General features: G+C 40.4%; 1 protein-coding gene across 1 annotated transcript in view; it reads right to left on the minus strand.

Annotated features, from left to right (window-relative positions):
• Positions 1-529: 529 nt before the first annotated feature.
• The window catches only part of LOC119542944 (collagen alpha-2(I) chain-like), a 30,634-nt gene continuing 9,332 nt past the window's right edge, over positions 530-21,831 (minus strand). The window contains exons 3-4 of the mRNA XM_037847518.1: positions 11,025-11,120; positions 530-819 (exon numbers count right to left, since the gene is read on the minus strand). Of these exons, the coding sequence (XP_037703446.1) occupies positions 816-819; positions 11,025-11,120 (100 nt within the window). The 3' untranslated portion in view covers positions 530-815. The remainder of the gene's footprint in view (positions 820-11,024; positions 11,121-21,831) is intronic.

Raw genomic sequence — 21,831 nt, forward strand, 5'->3', positions numbered from 1 at the left:
TTTGTTTTCTAAGAAGAGAATTATGACAGCCTAGTGATATGCTAATGGCAATGCTGAAGAGAGAGAGGATAATTGCAAATGCAAAGTATTTGAGTACGTGTGGGAACCCCAGACCCCGGGCCTTCCCCAAAGGCCCTGAAGTCTGCACACAGCTTCCGTGACCCAGGACAGTTAAGGTTTGACCTATTCTCCTTGTAAAATCAGGCCTCCAGTGCTAAATGTAATCTATAACTTACCTCCTCCCTGAAACTCCCTGAGATACTATTATCTACAAGATAATCTATAATCCTCCCCTCCTCCCTGTTGACTACAATCAATCCCTCCCTACATTGCAAGACCCCCCCATCCCGCCTTATGCTCTCATACCCATTGGAATGTTGAGCCCTTATAACCAGCTTGTTCAGCACCCCCAAAGGGCAGAGTATCTTCACAATGAGCTCTGAACCCGCCACCATTCAGAGCAGCTCCTGAATCCAGTCAGAGCAGCTCCTGAATCGAGGCAATGTGACCAACTTCCATTTTCCTTTTAAGTAAGCTCTGAATAAAAAGTTCATGCCTCTAAACATGCCCAGTATCTTCTTTGGTCTCTCGGCAGCAAAGGCCCACTTGGGCCATGACGGTAAGAAAAGGGACAGAGGAGTTGGTGCAGAGATGAAGAACTGACCTCAGTTGCTAACGGAAGCAGCCCTTCCACTGCAACAGGAGGAAACACAGCAAATAATAGGTCAGAGGCAGGTCTGTCGGTAAATGTGGTGGTAGGAGTTGAGGTCTCGTCTGAAGGCTTACTCCTTTCCATGGAGTGAGAAGCAAAGTCATCACCTGAGAGATAGTGGGAGGAAAAGGGTTGTTAGAGGCCTCATTCGACACGTTTTATTGAGCAAATATTATGTGCCAATCACCATTTTGGCCATCAGAGGAATAGCACTGAACAAAATAATGTCCCTGCTTTCGTGGAATTGAGCTTCTAGTAGATCTGAGAAGATGTGAAAGTGGGGATCAGTCAGTTTTGCTGTAGTAATGAATGACTCCAGTATTTCACCAGCTTATGACAAAAAAGGTTTATTTTTCACACGCGCTGCTTGTTGACAGAGGGTCATCTACAGTTCTGCCCCAGGCTGTGGCTCTTCCCCAGGCTGAGGATGGGCTACAGCTCTGATCAGCCTTGGACTTCTTCATTCTCTGATCCAGCATGATAATTACTTTTCGTTCTTATTCATTTTACAATAACCACTTTTTGTTTGTATTTGCTTAAAATTACAATACCCCCAAACCCATGAACATTTGTTTCCAGCTTTTTTCTTTTCCCAACTCACTTGAATGGATGTAGCTAGTTCAAAAGACCCTAGAGCTTGGAAATAAATTACCTTCTAAAATGAAAATAAACAGGGGAACATAAGCCCCCATAGAAGTAAAATCAGCAATTATTGTCAATGAATGTCTGGGGAAATCTGGGAACACAAGTTCATTGAAGGTAATGTGTGTATTACATGTAGGCAGAGCTGCAATATGAATGTAATTTTTAAAATTTAATGTGGTAAATTTATGGGAGCCTGTTGAAAGAAAGAATGGCTAATGGAAGGAAAATTATCTTTGGGAGATTTCTCAAAGCGGACAGAGCAAGAGTTTTTTGTCCAGAGGAGAAAGTGCTCCTCCAACATCAACATGGGTGGCTCCTTCTGTTTTGTCCCTGACAGAGGATGGATGCAGACGATATTGTAGGGGTCAGCTCTCGAGATAACTTGGCCACTGATTGACCTACCTTGTCCTCCCAGGTTGCAAATGCCTTATCTGAACCCTCTTCCTGTTTCCTGTGCTTTCAAAGGAAATCAGAGGCAGAGACACAGAAGTGAAGAATGTGGCAGAGAATGAGTTACTAAGGTCCCAGAGTTTACCAGTTTCATAAATTAGAGTAGGCTGAAGTTATTCTTGTTCATTCGTACTGACCTGTGCATTGCTATTCTTTTGAGAAATAAGGGAGTGAAAGCGCAGCTGGTAGCCATTATTGGGACAACGTGGGGGTATGTGTCAGTATATTTCCTGTGTGTTGTGTCATATCAGCTCAGTGACCCACCTGATGCACTGATGAATTATCTTGGGGTTCCTTCACCACACAAGTCCCCTTTGTGTACCTTGTACCCGTTTGCAAGCTCCCTCTCTGTGGGAATATAGGCCAGAGCTTAGTCATCCACAGTGTGAATAAGTGACTACAGACAATGACGAAAGCTTGGAAAGTTGGAATGAGCGCACACTGCCTTAAAATGGTAATAGCAGTATAGTGTGTTTTATAGAACCAGTGCAACTGACCAGAAGCAACTTAAAGACCTACTGCCTGTCCCCCAGGGCAGCTCAGATGCAGTAATCCCTAAATCTTTTGTTAATTTTTTTTTTATTATATCAAAAGTTAAAGCTTTCAGGAAAGAACAAAGGGTGACAAGGTAGAAGGTTCTGGAGCCTTGAGACTGGAGACTTGTGAGGAGTAGATGGTATGTACTGAAACAGGAAATGAGAGGAAACTAAAGGCAAGCTTTCCATGGGATCCAAATTTTCCAAAGCATCACATGTAATTTTTTCCCATTTCTTTATTTTTGTTCCCTTTTCTCTAGCTCTTCTGTTTTCCCTTCTTTTCTTTAATTAATTAATTTTTTTTCTGCAAGTAAACACTCTCCCTTCCCACCTCCTTCCTTCCCCCAGTAACCTCTAATCTGCTTTCCATCTCTGAATTTGCTATTTCTAGTCATCTCTTAAAAGTGGTACCATTTAATTTTTGTCTTTGTGTGTCTCATTTCCCTGAGGGTAATGTTTGCAAGGTTCTTCCATGTTGCAGTATATCTCATTACTTCAGTCTTTCTTATGACTGAATAATATTCCATTGTATATATGCGCCACATTTTTTTTACATTTTTTATTGTGAAATAACATTCAAAGTACAATTTAGTAAGTAGTTAGGGAGCAAATTTCAAAGAATATTATGGGTTACATAATTTCAGTTATTTCCTTATTGTAAAATATAACATATATACAGAAATATGATAACTTTCAAAGTATAATTTAACAAGTAGCAAATTTTGAAGCATATGTTACAGTTCCACCATGTCAGTTATTTCTGTTTTGCTATTCTACTACTCTAGAAACTAAAAAAAAAAAATTATTTACATAAAGATTCAGTATTCGTAATCCTTTGTTAAATCCTATCTTGTCAGTTGCTACCCTCTCTCTCATTTGATCACTGTCTCAATCTTTAGGGATATCTGGGCAGTGACCACCCTAACTTGTTCATATTGAAAAGGGGTGTTGACACCATGGGGAAGGGGGTTGCATCAGGTTGATGTTCTTGGAGAGGCTGTTACCACATTTTGTTTATCCATTCACCAGTTGATGGATACTTGGGTTGTTTCCACCTTTTGGCTATTGTGAATAATGCTGCTATAAGCTGTTTTATTATAGCACTGTTTTCACTTTTGAGATACCTACCCAGAAGTGGAATTGCCAAATCATAGGGTAATTCTATTTTTAGGTTTTTAGGAATGGCCATATTGATTTCCACACTGGCTGCCCCATTTTACATTCCCACCGACAATGCACTAGCGTTTCACTGTGAACTTCTTTGCACTAATTTGCTGAACATTTTCAGCTAAGGTTTCACCTCTTTCTGATTTTTTGTTATCTCTTCCCTTGAATTTCCACCTTGAGCTCTTGTTTTATAGAAGCCATTGTATAGCTTCATTATATTTTAAAAATTCATGGTCATACATTTGGTCCCAGTATTTGTCTGTTCCATCACAATATTTTTCCTGCGCTATTTGACTTTCTTCCTTTCTTTTCTCGGTATAACTCTGTATTGATCTGTGCTGGGTACCTTTTATCTTTTTGCAGAAATTGGAATAAGTTAAGTCCTTCCTAAACAAGCTATGTGCTGGAGGTTGGAGTAGGGAATATCCTGGGCTTGTGGTCCAGATTAGCAGAAATTCTTAGGCAGAGGGAACATGATACGAAGTTGGTTCTTTTAGCTTTAATTTCTCTCCATTGGCAGTGGCAAGGATACTTACCGTGCAGTTTCTTTCCTCTACCCTGCCTCAGTTATAGACAGCTCCCAGCAAAAGTGTGATTCCTTGTCTGCCCCACCTCCTCTGTTTCCCCTAAGTTTCAAACCTGTTTTTTTTTAATTCAGTTTTATTGAAATATATTCACATACCATACAGTCATCCATGGTATACAATCAGCTGTTCACAGTACGATCATATAGTTATGCATTCATCACCACAATCTATTTCTGAACATTTTCCTTACATCAGAAAGAATCAGAATAAGAATAAAAAAAAAAGTAAAAAAAGAACACTCAAACCATCCCCCTCATCCCACCCTATTTGTCATTTAGTTTTTATCTCCATTTTTCTTCTCATCCATCCATACACTAGATAAAGGGAGTGTGAACCACAAGGTTTTCACACTCACACTGTCACCCCTTGTAATCTACATTGTTATATAATCGTCTTCAGGAGTCCAGACTACTGGTTTGAGTTTGGTAGTTTCAGGTATTTACTTCTAGCTATTCCAATACATTAAAGCCTAAGAGGTGTTATCTATATAGTGCATAAGAATGTCCACCAGAGTGACCTCTTGACTCCATTTGAAATCTCTCACCCACTGAAACTATTTTGTCTCATTTTGCATCCCCCTTTTGGTCAAGAAGATGTCTCAATCCCATGATGCCAGGTCCAGATTCATCCCTGGGAGTCATATTCCGCATTGCCAGGGAGATTTACACCCCTGGGAGTTGGGTCCCACGTAGAGGGGAGGGCAGTGAGTCCACCTGCCGAGGTGGCTCAGTTGGAGAGAGAGAGAGAGGGCCACATCTGAACAACAACGAGGCACTCAGGGAGACTCTTAGGCAGAATTATTTGCAAGTTTAGCCTCTCCTTTGCAATAACGAGCTTCATGAGGGCAAGTCCCACAATCGAGGGCTCAGCACATCAAACCGCCAGTCCCAATGTCAAACCTAGTTTTGGAACACTCCCTCCATTGACCTGCATGCCCCATTTCTGTTGGTTCTCGGGAATGTTGATTTGCTCGTCAATATGAGCTGCTTACTTTGGAGCTCTGTGAAGTTCTGGTGTCTTTGTGACGTTCAGCTGTAGGGAGCACTGTCCTGTACCTTGTTTGACCTTTTGTGAGTATGTCAGCCCTTTTCCTGATCCAGAGTCTTCTAGTTACAGGTGGAATTTGCACTTCTGTTTCTTATTTTACTGGACAATATCTGAAAAAATAAAGGGCAGTCCCAGCTCTGCTCCCCAATTTTAAAAGCAGAGGGCTTTTTAAGCTCTGGTTTTGATATTCAAAGCCAAATAAAATTTTGAGTTTCTGAACTAAAAACTGAAGTAGGATTGGTTTCTAAGGGTCTGAGCTCAGAAATTCTAAGTTGAAATTCAATAAAATCTAAGCATTTGTCCAAATTTTTAAATCATACTGGAATGTTGTTGAAAATGAATATTCTACAAATATTTTCCACTATGTAGAGGTGGTATGTCAAAATGAGCTGGGTCTCTGCACATGTGTAATAGGTTGAGTAAGGCATAGAGTTTGAGGATAGGCTTTGGAATCAGGGAGCTCTGGGTTCAAGTATTTAGGATCTTAGGTAAATAGCTTCTCAAAGCCACAATTTCTTTATCTGTAAATGGGAAGGATAACAGCTACCTTGAAAGACCTTTGTGAAGACTAAATTAGATACACCAGTGTTCATCACAGCATTACTCATAATAGCCAAAAGGTGAAAGAAACTCAAGCCACCGTCAACAGATGAGTGGTAAAGAAAATGTGGTATTCCGTACAATGGACTATTGTTCAGTCACAAAAAGGAATGAAGTTCTGATACATGCTACAATATGGATGAACCCTGAAGACACCTTGTTGATTGAAATAAGCCAGACACAAAAGGAAGACTGTTATATGATTTCACGGATATGAAATAAATATTAATATGCAAATTCTTAGAGACAAAAAGGTTTTCAGGGATGGGAAGTTAATGCTTACTGAGTGCAGAGTTTTTGTTTGGGGTGATGGGATGGAAAAGTTTTGGCAATGGATGGTAACACAGCATTGTGAATAAAATAGTACTGAATTGTATACTTGAAAGTGGGAAACTTTATGTTGTATATATGGTACCAAAATACAAATTTTTAAAAAGAGAATGAATTAGATAATATGGGTAAATCACTCAGCCCATAGAAAGTGCTTGATAAATAGTCCCGTTTGTCAGAATGGGAATGATAGGGGAATTCTAATGGAAATTTGGACACTAAACTCTAGAGGGGCAGGGATCTGTCTGGTGGTGGTAGCATCATTGTATTGCTCAGTAGTCAAACTGCCTTCTCCTCAAGATGGCTTGATATACTAAAAAATGCACTAACCTCTGAGTCAGACAGACCTGGGTTCTCACCTTAGTTCAAGCAGTTACTAGTTGTGTATGTTCAGCAAATTATCTAACCTCCCGGAGCCTCAGTTTCCTGTTCTGAAAAATGGGTGCAACACGTGTCTCATGAGGTCATTAGGAATAAGTGTGATTAAATTCCTAGCACAGGGTCAGCACAGTTAAGTTACCATCTTAACTAATGTGTTTCCCACTCCAGGCATCCTCCCTTTCATTTTCAGCCCCCGGGTCCTCAGACACACTCTGTCTGTCCTGTATGCCGCCATGCAAATGTATCTTTCCTCTGTGCCTTCACAAAGCCCTCTCTCTTTGTCCATCTTCTAAGAATCCTTATCACCACCTTCTGCACTGGGGGAGAATGAGAGGGAGGGTGGGGATGTAAAGTATTCTTAAAGTGTGCCTCTTTTTCAAATAGAAATTGCTGTGCTTCCTACTTGCCCCTGGGATGGAGGGTTGAAATAAGATCTGGTGGGGGAGAGGAGACTTGAAGGGAAATTGGAGAACCACCCTCCTTTGGCCGTGGACCCTGTGTTCTCCCATCGCCTGGCCTCCAAGCGTGTTTCACCTCTTGCTGAGCTGTTCTTTTCAACGCTTCCGCTCCATGGAGAAAGAGTAGGTAACTTGAAAGGGTTACTAATCCCTCAAAACCGCTGATCTCAGATAGACTCATTTCCCGATCCTGCTATCTGCTTTGATGACCCGATCACAGCTCGAGGACCACATGAAGGGGCGCCACTCAAAGCTGTACTTGTGATCAAAGTCCCCGAGCGCGGCTGCCTCCTGCCCACGCACAGGCGCTGCGGGGTGGGCTCTGCAGGGCGCTGTGGGAAGAGCAGCAGCCCACCGGGGGGTCTTCGCTCACCGCTGCACCTAACAGGGCTCGGCGTTCCTGAGCTTGGAGGGCGGGTACCCCACAGCCAGAAAATGACAAAGGAATTTTATCATTTCATTGGCCTTTTTAGGTGTGTGCCTATGCCGAGTTCGCATTTTTAAAATATCCACAAGGAAGCCATAAAGCATGCCCCCAAATTGTAAATTTCTTATTGAAAAGATTAGTTGTCAACCAGTCAACACAATTTTTAAAATAATGAAAATATTGTCCAACAAGCAGAACAGACAGATATCATTGGTGGGAGATGAATGAAAACTTAACAACTTCAGAAAATTCAACCTACTTTAAAAATGGATGGTTTCTTTCACTTTTTTATTATTAAAGCAATACAAGCCTAATGGGAGATTAAAAAAAAAAAAAAAGACACAAACAGGCAAAAAATATATAGATAACGAAACCCCTATAGTTCCCCCCATCCAGAGAGTTCCATTGGTAAATATCTTTTAGATCCTTTCTCTGTATATATTTACATATCTTTAAAAGAAAAATCAATCCATGCATGTAAATTATTTGTCACCCAACATAACTGAATTTCTCTATCTTTATTATTTACTATTTAGTTTGTTCCTAAATTTTTGCTATTATAAAAATTATTAAGCAGAAATTACTGTGGAGAATGATTTAGGACCAAAAAAAAAAAAAAAAAGTAGGGAAAGAATTGAAAAAATTTCTGGAAAATGGACAAAACTGCTTAGAGATATATAAAAGGAAATAAAACCATCCCCCAGGATATATCAAAAATATCATTATACACAGAGTACTTCAAATTATAATTTTAGTCAAACTGCCTTCTTGACTAACATGTTCCCCTTCATTTTCAGCCCTCCTGGTGTCTTATATGCTGTAGCATTCATTCTAGCCGCTGTCCTGGCAGCCCAAACACCTCCCTCATCTCCTTTCTTTCTAGAACATCTGCCCTCATCATTGCCAGTTTTTTTAACTAATTCTACCATCTACCTTCTGCCCTCCTCCCTCGAGGCTGCTATGCACCGCCAGACGAAAATCACAGGGCTTGTTCAGTTGGGTGTCATTGCAAATGCTTGCTCTCTAACCTCAACTGGGGCCCCCAGTCCTGTTGTCTCACAAACGTTCCCTGTTATGTTCCTCGTGTAGACCTCCACAATTTTGTTTCTTCTACCCGAGAGTTGTATGGCCTGGGTTATAGTCCTCCATCTCATTATGCCTCAGATTCTCTGTTTTAAATAAGTGTAATATTGGTTACTATTGACAGGAAAAGGAGGCAAGAGGGATGCTTCTCACACACTAAGAGATGAGGGAAATAAATTTCCTCCTGGTACTAAAACTTAGAAAATTCCTGAATGATGGATGGGATTGCATCTATGATCTGCAGACCTCAAAGTTGTCTGTAAATGTGTGACTGAATGATTGGGGAACACCCAAAGCTACAAGCCAAAGGTGGTGGGTGCTGATGGCCCAGCTCCTCAAGGACTTGGCAAGACAGCCAGGAGGAGGACTTGCTGGATCACAGCTCTGACCTGGCTCCTAATCTCTTCAAGGTGAATCTGCAAAGGTTACTGTGAGCCAGAGGGTGATGAGAAATTGAGGCAGTGTGGGGCGGGGAGGAGTTCTGAATCCAGAGCTTATTTTCCTACCCCATAGAGGGAGAAGGGGTGGAGACAAAAGAGCTTGAAGGGGCTCAAACAACCTGAAACTGTTAGGTGAAAAGGCCAGAACAGCTGGGAGAGATGGGAGAGCATTCAGGGACCGAGAGGGCCCAGAAAGCTCCAACCTATTGTAAGGTTTTAGAAGAGGAAGAGAACTAAAATAGAGACATCTTGATCACCTTACTGGTAAAAGGATTGTTTGGAAATAAATTATTGAAGTTGATCATTGGGTATTTTTTATTTGTGGTTGCTTTTGTAAATGGGTTATTTTTCTTCATAATTTCAGCTTGATTCCTAGTATTATGTAGGAATTCACTTGATTGTTATCAAATGATTTTGTATTCATCCTTTAGACCTTTGATAATTTCAGAGGATTTCTCTGAAGTTTTAAAAAGTATATTTAAATTATTTCATTTCTAATTGCATTCTTTTTATAATTCATACAGGAATGTGGTGATACAAGTCACCCATATTTTAATCTTCTTAAGAATTTCCCATCATGTATAATGTTAACTCTTTGCTTTATATATTCTTGGCTTAATTATAAATGGGTGTTGAACTATGGTTAAATGCCTCTGATAGTTATTAATAAAATGATAGAAATTATGTTATTAAGGGAAAAAAAGGTGGGGAGTGGTGGCAAACACACTGCAAACTGAAGACCTAAAGCAGTTTGGGGAGGGTTGGTAGACGGCAGATTCAACTTGAAGAAATTCCCAAGTGTACCTAAAAAGGCATAAACGCTCATCCAGTTGTGGAGAAGAACAGAATTTATTCACGATCTTGCAAGAATGGGCATGCAACCAAAATGTGGGGGGTGTTGGCGTGCAAAACAATAGAACACAGCACTGTATATGCCCTAAGCCTAACGCCCAAGTCCCTCCCCTGTTTCTCTATTGGCTGGGTACTCCAGAGTTCACAGCCTATTCGACAGGCCTAACTAACCCACACAAATTTGAAACATTCAGCCCCTGCAAAATTGAAACATTTGAAACAAGTCTCCACCCCTGACTATAACTGTTATTCTCATATAAGGCACTGACACTACTTACATGCTTACATGGCCTCTTTCCTTTGTTCTTTAACTGCAGAGCCAGTTTGAGCTTGTTTGGTAACAAGTTGTGAGGCTATTCTACGAACCTCTACCCCCAAGTCTCCACCTTGCAAGGATAGTGGGCTGATAAACAGGAGGACTGGCCACCAATTACGGCTTGGCTTCTTAACCCTCTGCCAACCCCCAAACAGCCCCCACCCCGTGTGAAAGCTAAACTTATTCTAATCCTCACACTAAGGGTCCAAACAGAAAGTTCTGGCCTTTACACACCCACCTGTGCTTTGATCAGCAGGTGGGGAGACACCTGGTTTAAACATCTTCTATATTGGTTTCTTCAACCCTCCTCCTTCAGAGCTTTGTAAAGAGCCAAGAACCATTGGAGGCACTCAACAGATTCATTTTATTTCTTAAAAGTTAAATGAGCATATTCTACCTCAAGAGTAACTTCCCCTTGAAAACTTGGAGTTCAGTAAATTAGTGTTCAGCTCTTTCCCTGGCCCAACTCTTTTCTAGGTTAAAACCAAAATGAGAATAATATTGTGCCATCTTTCTTTCTGTCCCCCTCAGAGCCTGGTACAACTTATGGCAAGGAGCAGAAACCCACTCTAATGTGTAGAAGTAAAAATGAGATACTGAACATATACTGAGGTTTAGTGGAAATTATGAACAGTCAAGATTTAAAATCAGACTTGACGTTTACTCTCTCCCTCATCTTTTTCTTCCCTTTGTTTTCCTTTCTCTGTCTCTTGTCTTCATCGTCTGGCTTCCCCTCGTGACTCATCTTGCACACAGCCCCAAGCGGCAGCCACAATCTATCAAAAATTTAGATGCACAGTTCCTTTGCTCTAGCAAATCCACTTCTGGGAATTTATACTGTAGATAATATTAATATAAGTGTGAAAAATAAATGTATAAAAATCTTTGCAAAAAACAAAGCAGCAATCTGGACATCCATTAATAAGGAAATATTTAAACAGATGATGGTATAACCACCCAATGTTATATGAAGTAGACATTACTAGTGCTGACCAATATTTCTTGATCCCTTCCCCTTCTGAGCTCATGGGAGAGAGATACTTCCCCGTTCTTTGAAGTTGGACATGCCCATGTGGTTTGCTTTGACCCCTGAAATGTAAGAAGAAGCATTTTAAGAGCCTGCGTGAAATTCTTCACACTCCTTTTTGCTGCAGCAATTCTAGAAACCCATGATGGGATGTGGGGTCACGAGATAGGAGCAGCTCAGAGCACGGAGTCCCTCGGGGAGGACAGCAACCCTACAGAGTCCCCCAGACCCCAGCAGATTTCACATGTACAATAGATAAACTTTGGTTGTGTTAAGCCATTGAGATGTTGGTGTTTGTCATCACAGCATAATCTAGTTCATCCTGACCAAAACTGTACTGTGCCGTCAATAAAAAGAATGAGATAGATATATATGTGCTGAATTGGAAAACGTCCAAGATACCTTAAGTGAAACTATATATAGAATTATTCTATTTGTGATTTTTGTAAAACTTATCTATAGAAAGAGAAAGACTCCCAGATTAAAGAGACAAGACAACTTGGATTGGATCCTGGACCAGAAAAAAAATTATTTTCCTTTTGCTATAAAAGACATTAGCAGGATAACCAGTGAAATTTGAATAAAGTTGGTAGATTAGGTAATAATATTAAATGGGTGTTCATTTCCTGGTTTTTATAACTGTACTATGGTTAGAAAATGCCCCTGTTTTTTAGGAAACATACACTGAAGTATTTAGTGGTAAAGGGGCCTCATATTTGCCATTTATTTTCAAATTGTTCAGAAAAAAATAGAGCAAAGATGATACAGAAAATGTGGCAAAATGCTAATATTTGGGAGTCTGGGTGAAGGGCATATGAGTTTTTTGTGTTATTGTTGGTTTTCTATATCTGAAATTCAAAACAAAACGCCAAAACACACACTCTCTCTCTCCCTCTTTCTCCCTCTTCCCTCTCTCTCTTTATCTATGTCTGTATCTATATCTACATCTACATCTATATCTGTATCATCCATATGCTTATAAATGCACAGACACTTTTTGAAACTATAAAAGGTGATTATTTCTGGGTAGATGGGTGGATAGATGGAACTGGAATTCTGAGGCAGAAGGGAGGATTTTACGTTTCTTTGGGTACCCTTTTATTCCATTTGAATTCCCCAGTGATAGTAAATGTTTATTGATGTTTTCAGACACAAAGTTTGAGGTCATTTGTTTTGTAGCAATAGTTATCTAATATCTCAGGTGACTCCAATAAAATAGGAACTGCTGCAGGAAAAAGATGAAACCAGAACCCAAACCAAAAAAAGTAAGAGATTTAACAAGATTCCTTTATAGTATCAAAGAGAATTTCAGCATAAAGTATGACTGTCAAATTTTCAAATACATTAAAAGAAAATTTAAAAAAAACAATAAAGAATGACTTCTCTTCTTTACCATGAAACAAATTTTAAGTCTCTCTAAAAGCTTAGCCTAAGGCTCACTTTTTCTCTAAACATTAGCCCAGACTTTGGAATGAGCAGATGCATCTTCTCGTCATGGCTCTACCACTTGCTAACCATGTGTGAGAGTGTTATTTCACCTCCATAAGCATCATCTATCAAATGGGGATAATAACACAACCTTACAGAATTGTTAGGAGTGTTACCTGACTAAATGCCAAGGTCCCCCCACCCCAGGCCTGTGAGAAACAAGCACTATTCCTACAAGGAATAAACACTCACCCAATTGTGGAGAAGAAAAGAATTTATTCACGATCTTGCAAGAAGGGGCACCCAAGCAATATGTGGGGGGTTGGCGCACAGAACAATAGACCCAGAAGAATTTATTTCCTACACCTAACCGCAAGTCCCTCCTCTGTTTCTCCAGTGGTTGGATACACCAGAGGTTACATTCTATTGGACAAGCCTAACTAGCCCGCACAAATTTGAAACATGCAGCCCACGCAAATTTGAAACATGCAGCCGGCACAAATTGGAAACATTTGAAATAAGTTTCCAGTGCGAATTTGCAACATTTGGAATGGTTGGAACAAATCTTCACCCCTGACTATAATGGTTATGCCCAGGCCTCTTTTAGCCAGTCTGGGCTTGTTTGGTAACAAGTTATGAGGCTATTTTGGGAACCTCTACCCTGAGTCTCCACCTTGCAAGGATAGTAGATAGTGGGCGGATAAACAGGGGGACTGACCGTGGACTACAGTTTGTCTTTTGAACCTTCTGCCAATTCCTGAACTGCCCCACCCCAAGAGGTACACCTATCCTGTGTGAAAGCTAAACTTAACCTCATTCTCACAGGCCCATTTCATGTGTGAGATAACCAAGGACCAAGAGACCTACTCTAGAAACATTGACCCAAAAAAGTAGATAATTAGCACATCTGCCTTTTAAGAGTATATGTGGGGATTTACATAGCGTTTGTAGTAGATCAAATTATGTATCCAAACAAACGTATGTTCTTAATCTTGATTCACATCCCAGTGGGTGTGAACCCATTATAAATAGGACCTCCATCTATTTCTTCAGTTCACCAAATCGTTGGACCCTGGGGAGGAATGCTGTCCGCTGCACACTGGGTTACCCACCTCCTGCCACAGACTGGGTGGAGAGACAGCCAAGGATTTACCTTGGCTCGTACCAAGTGAGATTTTAATCTCCTGCTAGGTCGAGCCATTGCCTGCGTGTCTAAAACAAAGTTTCTTCCACTGAGATTTTGCAGTCACCCTTTCCCAGCCTTTTCCAATCTCCTTGCCCACTGGCTTTCCCATGAAGACCATGCTCCCTGGAGTTGTTTGGATCACAGCCCAACTCTATCTCTTCCTGGTTGTGTCATATCTGGCAATTCCTTACTCTAATCCTGTCTTCCCACACTGTCTTTCCCCTCCACCAAAGCTGAATGCTGCTGAGGTTGACCATCTGCACAGACAGGCTCCTAAGCTCAGAACCACCCTTTTAGAAACCTTAGGTTCCATAGCTGAGTCTGAACCCAAGAATCAGACCTATTTATGACTCTGAATTTAAGCCTAACCAAATTTGAACCAACAATCTGGATTTCACTCCAGGAAAGCCTCCCCAGCTTTGGAAATCCTCACCTCTGAAACGGAGTTGACCTCCACAAACCTCGGTCTCCAAGTCAACCCTAGAAATAAATCCACTGAACCAGGAGTGATCCCTTCATAACTGCAACTGAGCACTCACTCCAGCCCTGAGTACTCTGTGTTACTCCCAAGGCTTTTCCCCATCCTAACAGAGGGCTGATCCCCAGCATCCCCTGGTGCACCAGTTCAATGTATTATGTACCCCAAAAATGCCATTATCTTTGATTCAATCTTGTGTGGGCAGACATATTAGTGCTAATTAGATTTTGGGATCCTTTGGGTGTTTCCATGGAGATGTGATTCAATCAACTGCTGACAAGACCTTTGGTTGGATAATTTCCATGGAGATGTTGCCCCACCCATTCAGAGTGTGTCTGAATTAAATTACTGGAGCACTGTATAAGTTCAGACAGAAGGAGCAAGCTTGCTACAGCCAAGAGGGACACTTTGAAGAATGCACAGAAGCTGAGAGAGTAGCTGCAGATGAGAGACAGTTTGAAGATGGCTATTGAAAGCAGACTCTTGCTCCGGAGAAGCTAAGAGAGGATAAACACCCCCAGAGCAACAGAGTGACATTGTGGAGAGGAGCTGTGGCCTAGAGAGGAACATCCTGGGAGAAGACCATTTTGAAACCAGAACTTGGAGCAGATGCCAGCCACATGCCTTCCCAGCTAACAGAGGTTTTCCGGACGCCTTTGGCCATCCTCCAGTGAAGGTACCTGTCCTAGTTTGCTAATGCTGCAGAATGCAAAACACCAGAGATGGATAGGCTTTTATAAAACGGGGGTTTATTTCACTACACAGTTACAGTCTTAAGGCCACAAAGTGTCCAAGGTAACACATCAGCAACCGGGCACCTTCACCTGAGGATGGCCAATGGCGTCCAGAAAACCTCTGCTAGCTGGGAAGGCAGCCGGCGTCTGCTCCAAAGCTCCGGCCTCAAAACAGCTTTCTCCCAGGACGCTCCTCTCTAGCAAGCTTGCTCCTCTTCAAAACATCACTCCCAGCTGCACTCCCTTTCCTCTTTGAGTCAGCTCATTTATATAGCTCCACCGATCAAGGCCCATCCCGAATGGGTGGGGCCATGCCTCCATGGGAACATCTCATCAAAATTATCTCCCACAGCTGGGTGGGGCACACTCCAAGCAAATCTAACCAACACCAAAACTTCTGCCCCACACAAGACTACAAAGATAATGGCATTTGGGGGACACAATACACTCAAACTGGCACATTCCACCCCCTGGACCCCAAAATGACACTATCTTTCCAAATACAAAATACATTCATTTCATCACAATATCACAAAAACTTAGCTCCACCAATCAAGGCCCACCCCGAATGGGTGGGGCCATGCCTCCATGGGAACATCTCATCGAAATGATCATTACCCACAGCTGAGTGGGGCACATTCCAAGCAAATCTAACCAGCACCAAAACTTCTGCCCCACACAAGACTACAAAGATAATGGCATTTGGGGGACACAATACACTCAAACTGGCACAGTACCCGATTGCTGATGCATTACCTTGGACACTTTATGGCCTTAAGACTGTAACTGTGTGACCACATAAACCTCCTTTATAAAGGCCAATCCATTTCTGCTGTTTTGCATTCTGGCAGCATTAGCAAACTAGAACACTGGGCATGACCTTAGCCTGCGACTGAGGACTTCTGTCCTAGTGTGCTTCTTTTTGCTAATATTTTGTTTAGGATTTTTGCATTGAGAATCATAAATAACAATAGTGTATAATTTTCTTTGGGCTATATTTGTTGGCTTAAACCAAAGCATTTGGAAGTTTTCCTCCTTTTTTTAATCATTTTTTTATTGTAGAGCATAACATATATACATAGAAGTGATAACTTTCCAAGTGTAATTTAAACAAGTAATTAGAGAGCAAATTTCAAAGAATATAATAGGTTACAGTTCCACAGTTTCAGTTATTTCCTTATTGTGAGGAACAAACAGCACAACAGAATTCGTTGTCCCTGAAAGTCAGATATACCCTGTAGGTATATCTGGACCTGGTACTTTTGGGGAAGATAGTTCTTTGTCACTCTTCTCTATATCTCCAGTGATGATTGGTCTGTTTAAATTTTCGAACTCTTCTAGTGTCCATGTTGGGAAATTATATTGTCCTAAAAGTTATCTATTTCATCCAGACTTTCAGATTTGTTTGATAAAACTGAACAAAGTCATCTCTTAAGATAATTTTACTTTCTGCTGTATTTGTGGTTAATTTCCCTTATCATCCCATATTTTGTATATTTGTGCTTTCTCTTTTTTTATATTGTTTAGTTAGCAGCTCATCTATTTATTTTCAAGGAATCACCTGTTGGATTTATTTCTTAATTCTATATTTTTCTATTTTATATACCATTATTTTCCACTTTCATTTTCACTGATTACTTCCTTCGATTTTTAAAAAATGTATTTTGTTGTTCTATTTCTAACTTCTTCCATAGTGCTTAATTCATTCAGTTCATCCTAATTAGAAAAAAAAATTAATGCAAACATTTAAAACCATGAATTTTCCTCTTGGTGCTGTTTTAGCTAAATCCCATGAGTTCTGGAATGTCATTTTCATTTTCTTACTTTCCTACCTATTATGCAGCTTGGACTTTGTCTTCCTTTTTGATCCAAATGTTATATAATCATTTTTTAATTTCCGAGGGATGGGAATTTTTTTTCTGTTTTGTTATTAATTTCTCATTTTACTGAATTGTGATCAGATAATATTTTCTATATGGTTTTACTTACTGGAATATTTTAAGTTTTCTCTGTGGCCAAAAATATGGCTAATTGCTGTGAATATTCCATGCATGCTTAAAAAGAAGCAGTAATCTCTGTTTCAGGTAACCGAGTTTGATATATTACATTTATCATTTTAACTATATTTGTAGATTTTCTCTGTCCTCACTTACTTTTATGCCCTTAATCTGTCACGGACTGTACAAACAGTTTCAGTCTATTCATTCTCTTCTTCCTATAGCATTCACTATGAATAATGAGGTAATGTTCTTTGGTGCATATTCTATTTTGCCTTCTTTGTGACTTGTACCCCCTTATGATTATAAAATGCCCTTCTTGCTCTTATTTAATGCTTTCCACCCTGAAATCAAACTTATGTAAATACTAAGTTTGTGATCCCTGAATTCTTTATATTTGCTTATTTCTGGTGTTTCTTTTCCATTGTATTCTCAGATTTTCAGAATCCCTTTATTTTAGCATTCCTTCTTGTATTCAATGTAGAATTGAGTTATGCTTTGTGCTCCAATTTGAAGTTGTATTTTTAATAGGTAAGCTTAGCTCATTCATGTTTTTTTTTTTAATTAAATTCAGTTTTATTGAAATACATTTGCACACCATACAATCATCCATGATATACAATCCACTGTCCACAGTATGATAACATAGTTATGCGTTCATCACCACAATCTATCTCTGAACATTTTCCTTACATCAGAAAGAACCAGAACAAGAAGTGAAAAAAGAACACCCAAATCATCCCCCCATCCCACCCCATTTGTCCTTTAGTTTTTATCCCCATTCCTCCACTCATCCATACACTAGATAAAGGGGGTGTGATCCACAAGGTCTTCACAATCACTGTCACCCCTTGTAATCTACATTATTATATAATTGTCTTCAGGAGTCCAGACTGCTGGGTTGGAGTTTGGTAGTTTCAGGTATTTACTTCTAGCTATTCCAATACATTAAAACCTAAGAGGTGTTATCTATATAGTGCATAAGAATGTCCACCAGAGTGACCTCTCGATTCCATTTGAAATCTCTCAGCCACTGAAACTATTTCATCTCATTTTGCATCCCCCTTTTGGTCAAGAAGATACTCTCAGTCCCATGATGCTGGGTCCACGTTTATCCCCGGGAGTCATATTCTGCATTGCCAGGGAGATTTACAACCCTGGGGGTCGGGTCCCACGTAGGGGGGAGGGCAGCGAGTTCACCTGCCGAGATGGCTCAGTTAGAGAGAGAGAGAGGGCCACATCTGAGCAACAAAGAGGTACTCAGGGGGAGACTCTTAGGCACAACTACATGCAAGTTTAGACTCTCCTTTGCGGTAATGAGCTTCATAAGGGCAAGTCCCATGCTCGAGGGCTCAGCACATCAAACCACCAGTCCCAATGTTTGTGACAACATCAGCACCAGTCCAGGTGAGGATGTCCAACACATCCGCACCTTCCCCCAGATCCTCGGGGCTGGGGAGGGGGAGGCTGTAAATATATTTTTTATTATCTGCCCAAATTACTCTGGGATGTGTCACTATTTCACTCCAGCCTACACTAACCTACCGTACCTCACTTCCTATTCAAAGTTCCATGCAATTGTGGTGTTTGAACAAATCAACTGTAGAGTTGTACCGTTTAGAAAATTTAGATCCTGTACCAAATAGATATCTCTTCCCTTGGTCTCACACGGAAGTTGAAGTTTTAAAACACAATCAGTTTCAACCTTTACCCTTTGGCTTGGCTTGCCCTGGTCTTAACCAGACCTGCTTCATTCATATCACTAATTGAAGTCTGGGCTCTTTTTCAGCTTTTTTTTTTTTTTTTTTTTTTGACAGTGGCTGTATGCACTAATACTGACATTCATATCTGCTGAGCTCTAGCTCTGAGTTTCAGGTGTCTCAGAGATATGCATTGTTCCAGAGACCAATCAGGTTATACGCTAGGGGATCAGCATCTCAAAGTTTAGAGATAGGCATTACAATTCAGGGATAGAGTTAACTGCTGTTAGAGCTTACAATCTAGGGATTATTACAGTTATTATGTCCATGTTAGGCTATGTTGTAAGATTCAATTATGAGTTTACACATTGTAATTACTCCATATTGGTGAGGCATCATCCCTCTCACCATGTTTTCTCCAACACTTTTTCATTCATGTTTATTAATATGAGATATTTGGTTTTCATTCTGTCATTGTTTTATTATACTTTCTGTTTTGAAACTTTTCAAATATTTCACTCTTGATTTTGTTGTTTTGTTGTCTGTGTGTTTCTTGATAATTTAAGAGGTTTGTATTTTTGTTCTGGTTTACCATTATAATTTTAACATTATAAGATATCCTTAAGCCTCTATTTCTTTAGATTGTCTATTGATTCCCTACCTTAATTATTTTTTTTCCTTGCAATTTTACTGAGATATAGTCACATACCATGCAGTCATCCAAAGTGTACAATCAGTTGTTCACAGTAACATCATATAGTTGTGCATTAATCACAACATTCAATTTTTGAACATTTTCATTACTCCAAAAAATAAAAATAAAAGTAAAAGTAAAAAAAAAAAACACTCAAAACAACCCATCTCTCCCTTCCCCCTTTTTATTCATTTACTTTTTTGTGTCCATTCTTCTGCTCATCTGTCCATACACTGGATAAAGGGAGTGTGAGCCACAAGGTTTTCTACAATCACACAGTCACACCATATAAGCTATATACTTATACACTCATCTTTAAAAAAAATAAGGCTACTGTGTTGCAGTTCAATGGTTTCAGGTATTTCCTTCTAGCTATTCTAATACCTTAAAAACTAAAAAGGAATAGCTAGATAATGCATAAGAGTAACCTCCAGAATGACCTCTCAACTCCATTTGAAATTTCTCAGCCCCTGAACCTTTACCTTGTTTCTTTTCTCTTCCCCCTTTTGGTCAAGAAGGCTTTCTCATTCAAATGATGCTGGGTCCAAACTCATCTCTGGTAGTCATGTCCCATGTTGCCAGGGAGATTTACACCCCTGGGAGACATGTCACATGTAGGGGGGAGGGCAGCGATTCCACCTGCCAAGTTGGATTAGAGAGAGAGGCCACATCTGAGCAACAAAAGGGGTTCTCTGGGGGTGACTCTTAGGCACAGTTATAAGTAGGCTTAGCCTCTTGTTTGCAGTAACAGGCTTCATAAGGGCAAGCAAGCCCCAAGATCAAGGGCTTGGCCAATTAAATTGGTAGTCCCCAGTGTTTACAAGAATATAAGGAATTCCCCAGGTGGGTAAATTTAATATTTCCTCATTTTCCCCCAGTCCCTCAAGGGGGCTTTTCAAATAGTTCTCTGTCCTCTGCCCAAATTACTCTGGGATGTATTGGGGCTTCCCACTAACCTGTACAAACCAACCACATCTCACTCCCTATTCAAATTTCCATGTAATTATTATGTTTGAATAAACTGATCACACAAGCTAAACTATACAGAGTGTTACAGAAAATAAAGATTTTCTGTCAAACAAACATCTCTTCCTTTGCTCTCACACAGAAGTTGAAGTTTTAAAATACAGTCATTGTCATCCTCTACCCTTTAGTCTGATTTACCTTAGTCCTAACCAAGGCCATTTTGTTCTTATCTCTTTAAGTCTGATCCCTTTTTCAGCTTCTTTAACATTTGCTGTATGGAATAGTGTTGACATTCAGAGCTACTGAACTCTAGCTCTGAGTCTCAGGTGTCACCCAGATACCTGTTCCAGGGACCAACCAGTTTATACACAAACAGCTGAGCATCCCAGAATCTAGAAATAACTGTTACAATGTAGGAATAGAGGTAACTGCTGAAAGAGCTTACAATCTAGGAACCATTACAATAAGCCTTCCCTTGATAGCGTATGCTCTCAGATTCAATTCTCAGAGTTTGCACATTATAGTTAGTCCATATTAGTAAGGTGTTATAATGTCTGCCTTTGCATTTCTGGCTTATTTCATGCAACATACTGTCCTCAAGGTCCATTTACATAGCTGCATACCTCACAAGTTAATTTTTTCTTGCAGCCACTCAGTATTCCATTGTATGTATACCACAGTTCACATTCTGTTGATCAGTCAATGTACCCTTAGGCCACCTCCATCTATTGAGAATCATGAATACTGACACCATAAACACCATTGTGCAAATGTCTATTCGTGTCCCTGCTGTCAGTTCTTCCAAGCATATACCCAATAAGAGGGTTGCAGAACCCTATGGCAACCCCATACTTAGTTTCCTGTGGAACCACCACACTGCACTCCAGATGGGCTGCACCATTCTATTTCCCCACAGCAACTATTAGGTACATTCCTCTCCACATTTTCTCCAGCTTTTGTACCCTTCTATTTATTTTTTAAAGATTCAATCCTAATACATGGTTTATTAATTTTCTTGGGGTATGGTAGGAACATATTGGAAGCAAAGTAGGTATTTTAGGTTATTTGTTTTCCTTAATCCATTGCTTTGTTTGAAATGTTGTGGGGTTTTTTTTTTGGTTGTTGTTTGCCTGTTTGTTTTTAATTTTTTGATAAACAAAGTTAAAAAATTGAAAAAAAATCAGTAGAAAAATGGGAGTAAAAACTAAATGACGAAGATGGCAGACTGGTGAGCTGTATGTTTTAGTTACTCCTCCAGGAAAGTAGGTAAAAAGCCAGGAACTGCGTGGACTGGACACCACAGAGCAATCTGTCTTTGGGCATACTTCATACAACACTCATGAAAACGTGGAACTGCTGAGATCAGCGAAATCTGTAAGTTTTTGCGGCCAGGGGACCCGCGCCCCTCCCTGCCAGGCTCAGTCCCGGGGGAGGAGGGGCTGTCAGCTCCAGGAAGGAGAAGGGAGAATTGCAGTGGCTGCTCTTATCGGAAACTCATTCTACTGATTCAAACTCCAACCATAGATAGACTGAGGCCAGACACCAGAGACTCTGAGAGCAGCCAGCCCAGCAGAGAGGAGACAGGCATAG

Source organism: Choloepus didactylus, chromosome 8 (genome assembly GCF_015220235.1).
Source record: "Choloepus didactylus isolate mChoDid1 chromosome 8, mChoDid1.pri, whole genome shotgun sequence".
Lineage (NCBI taxonomy): Eukaryota > Metazoa > Chordata > Mammalia > Pilosa > Megalonychidae > Choloepus > Choloepus didactylus.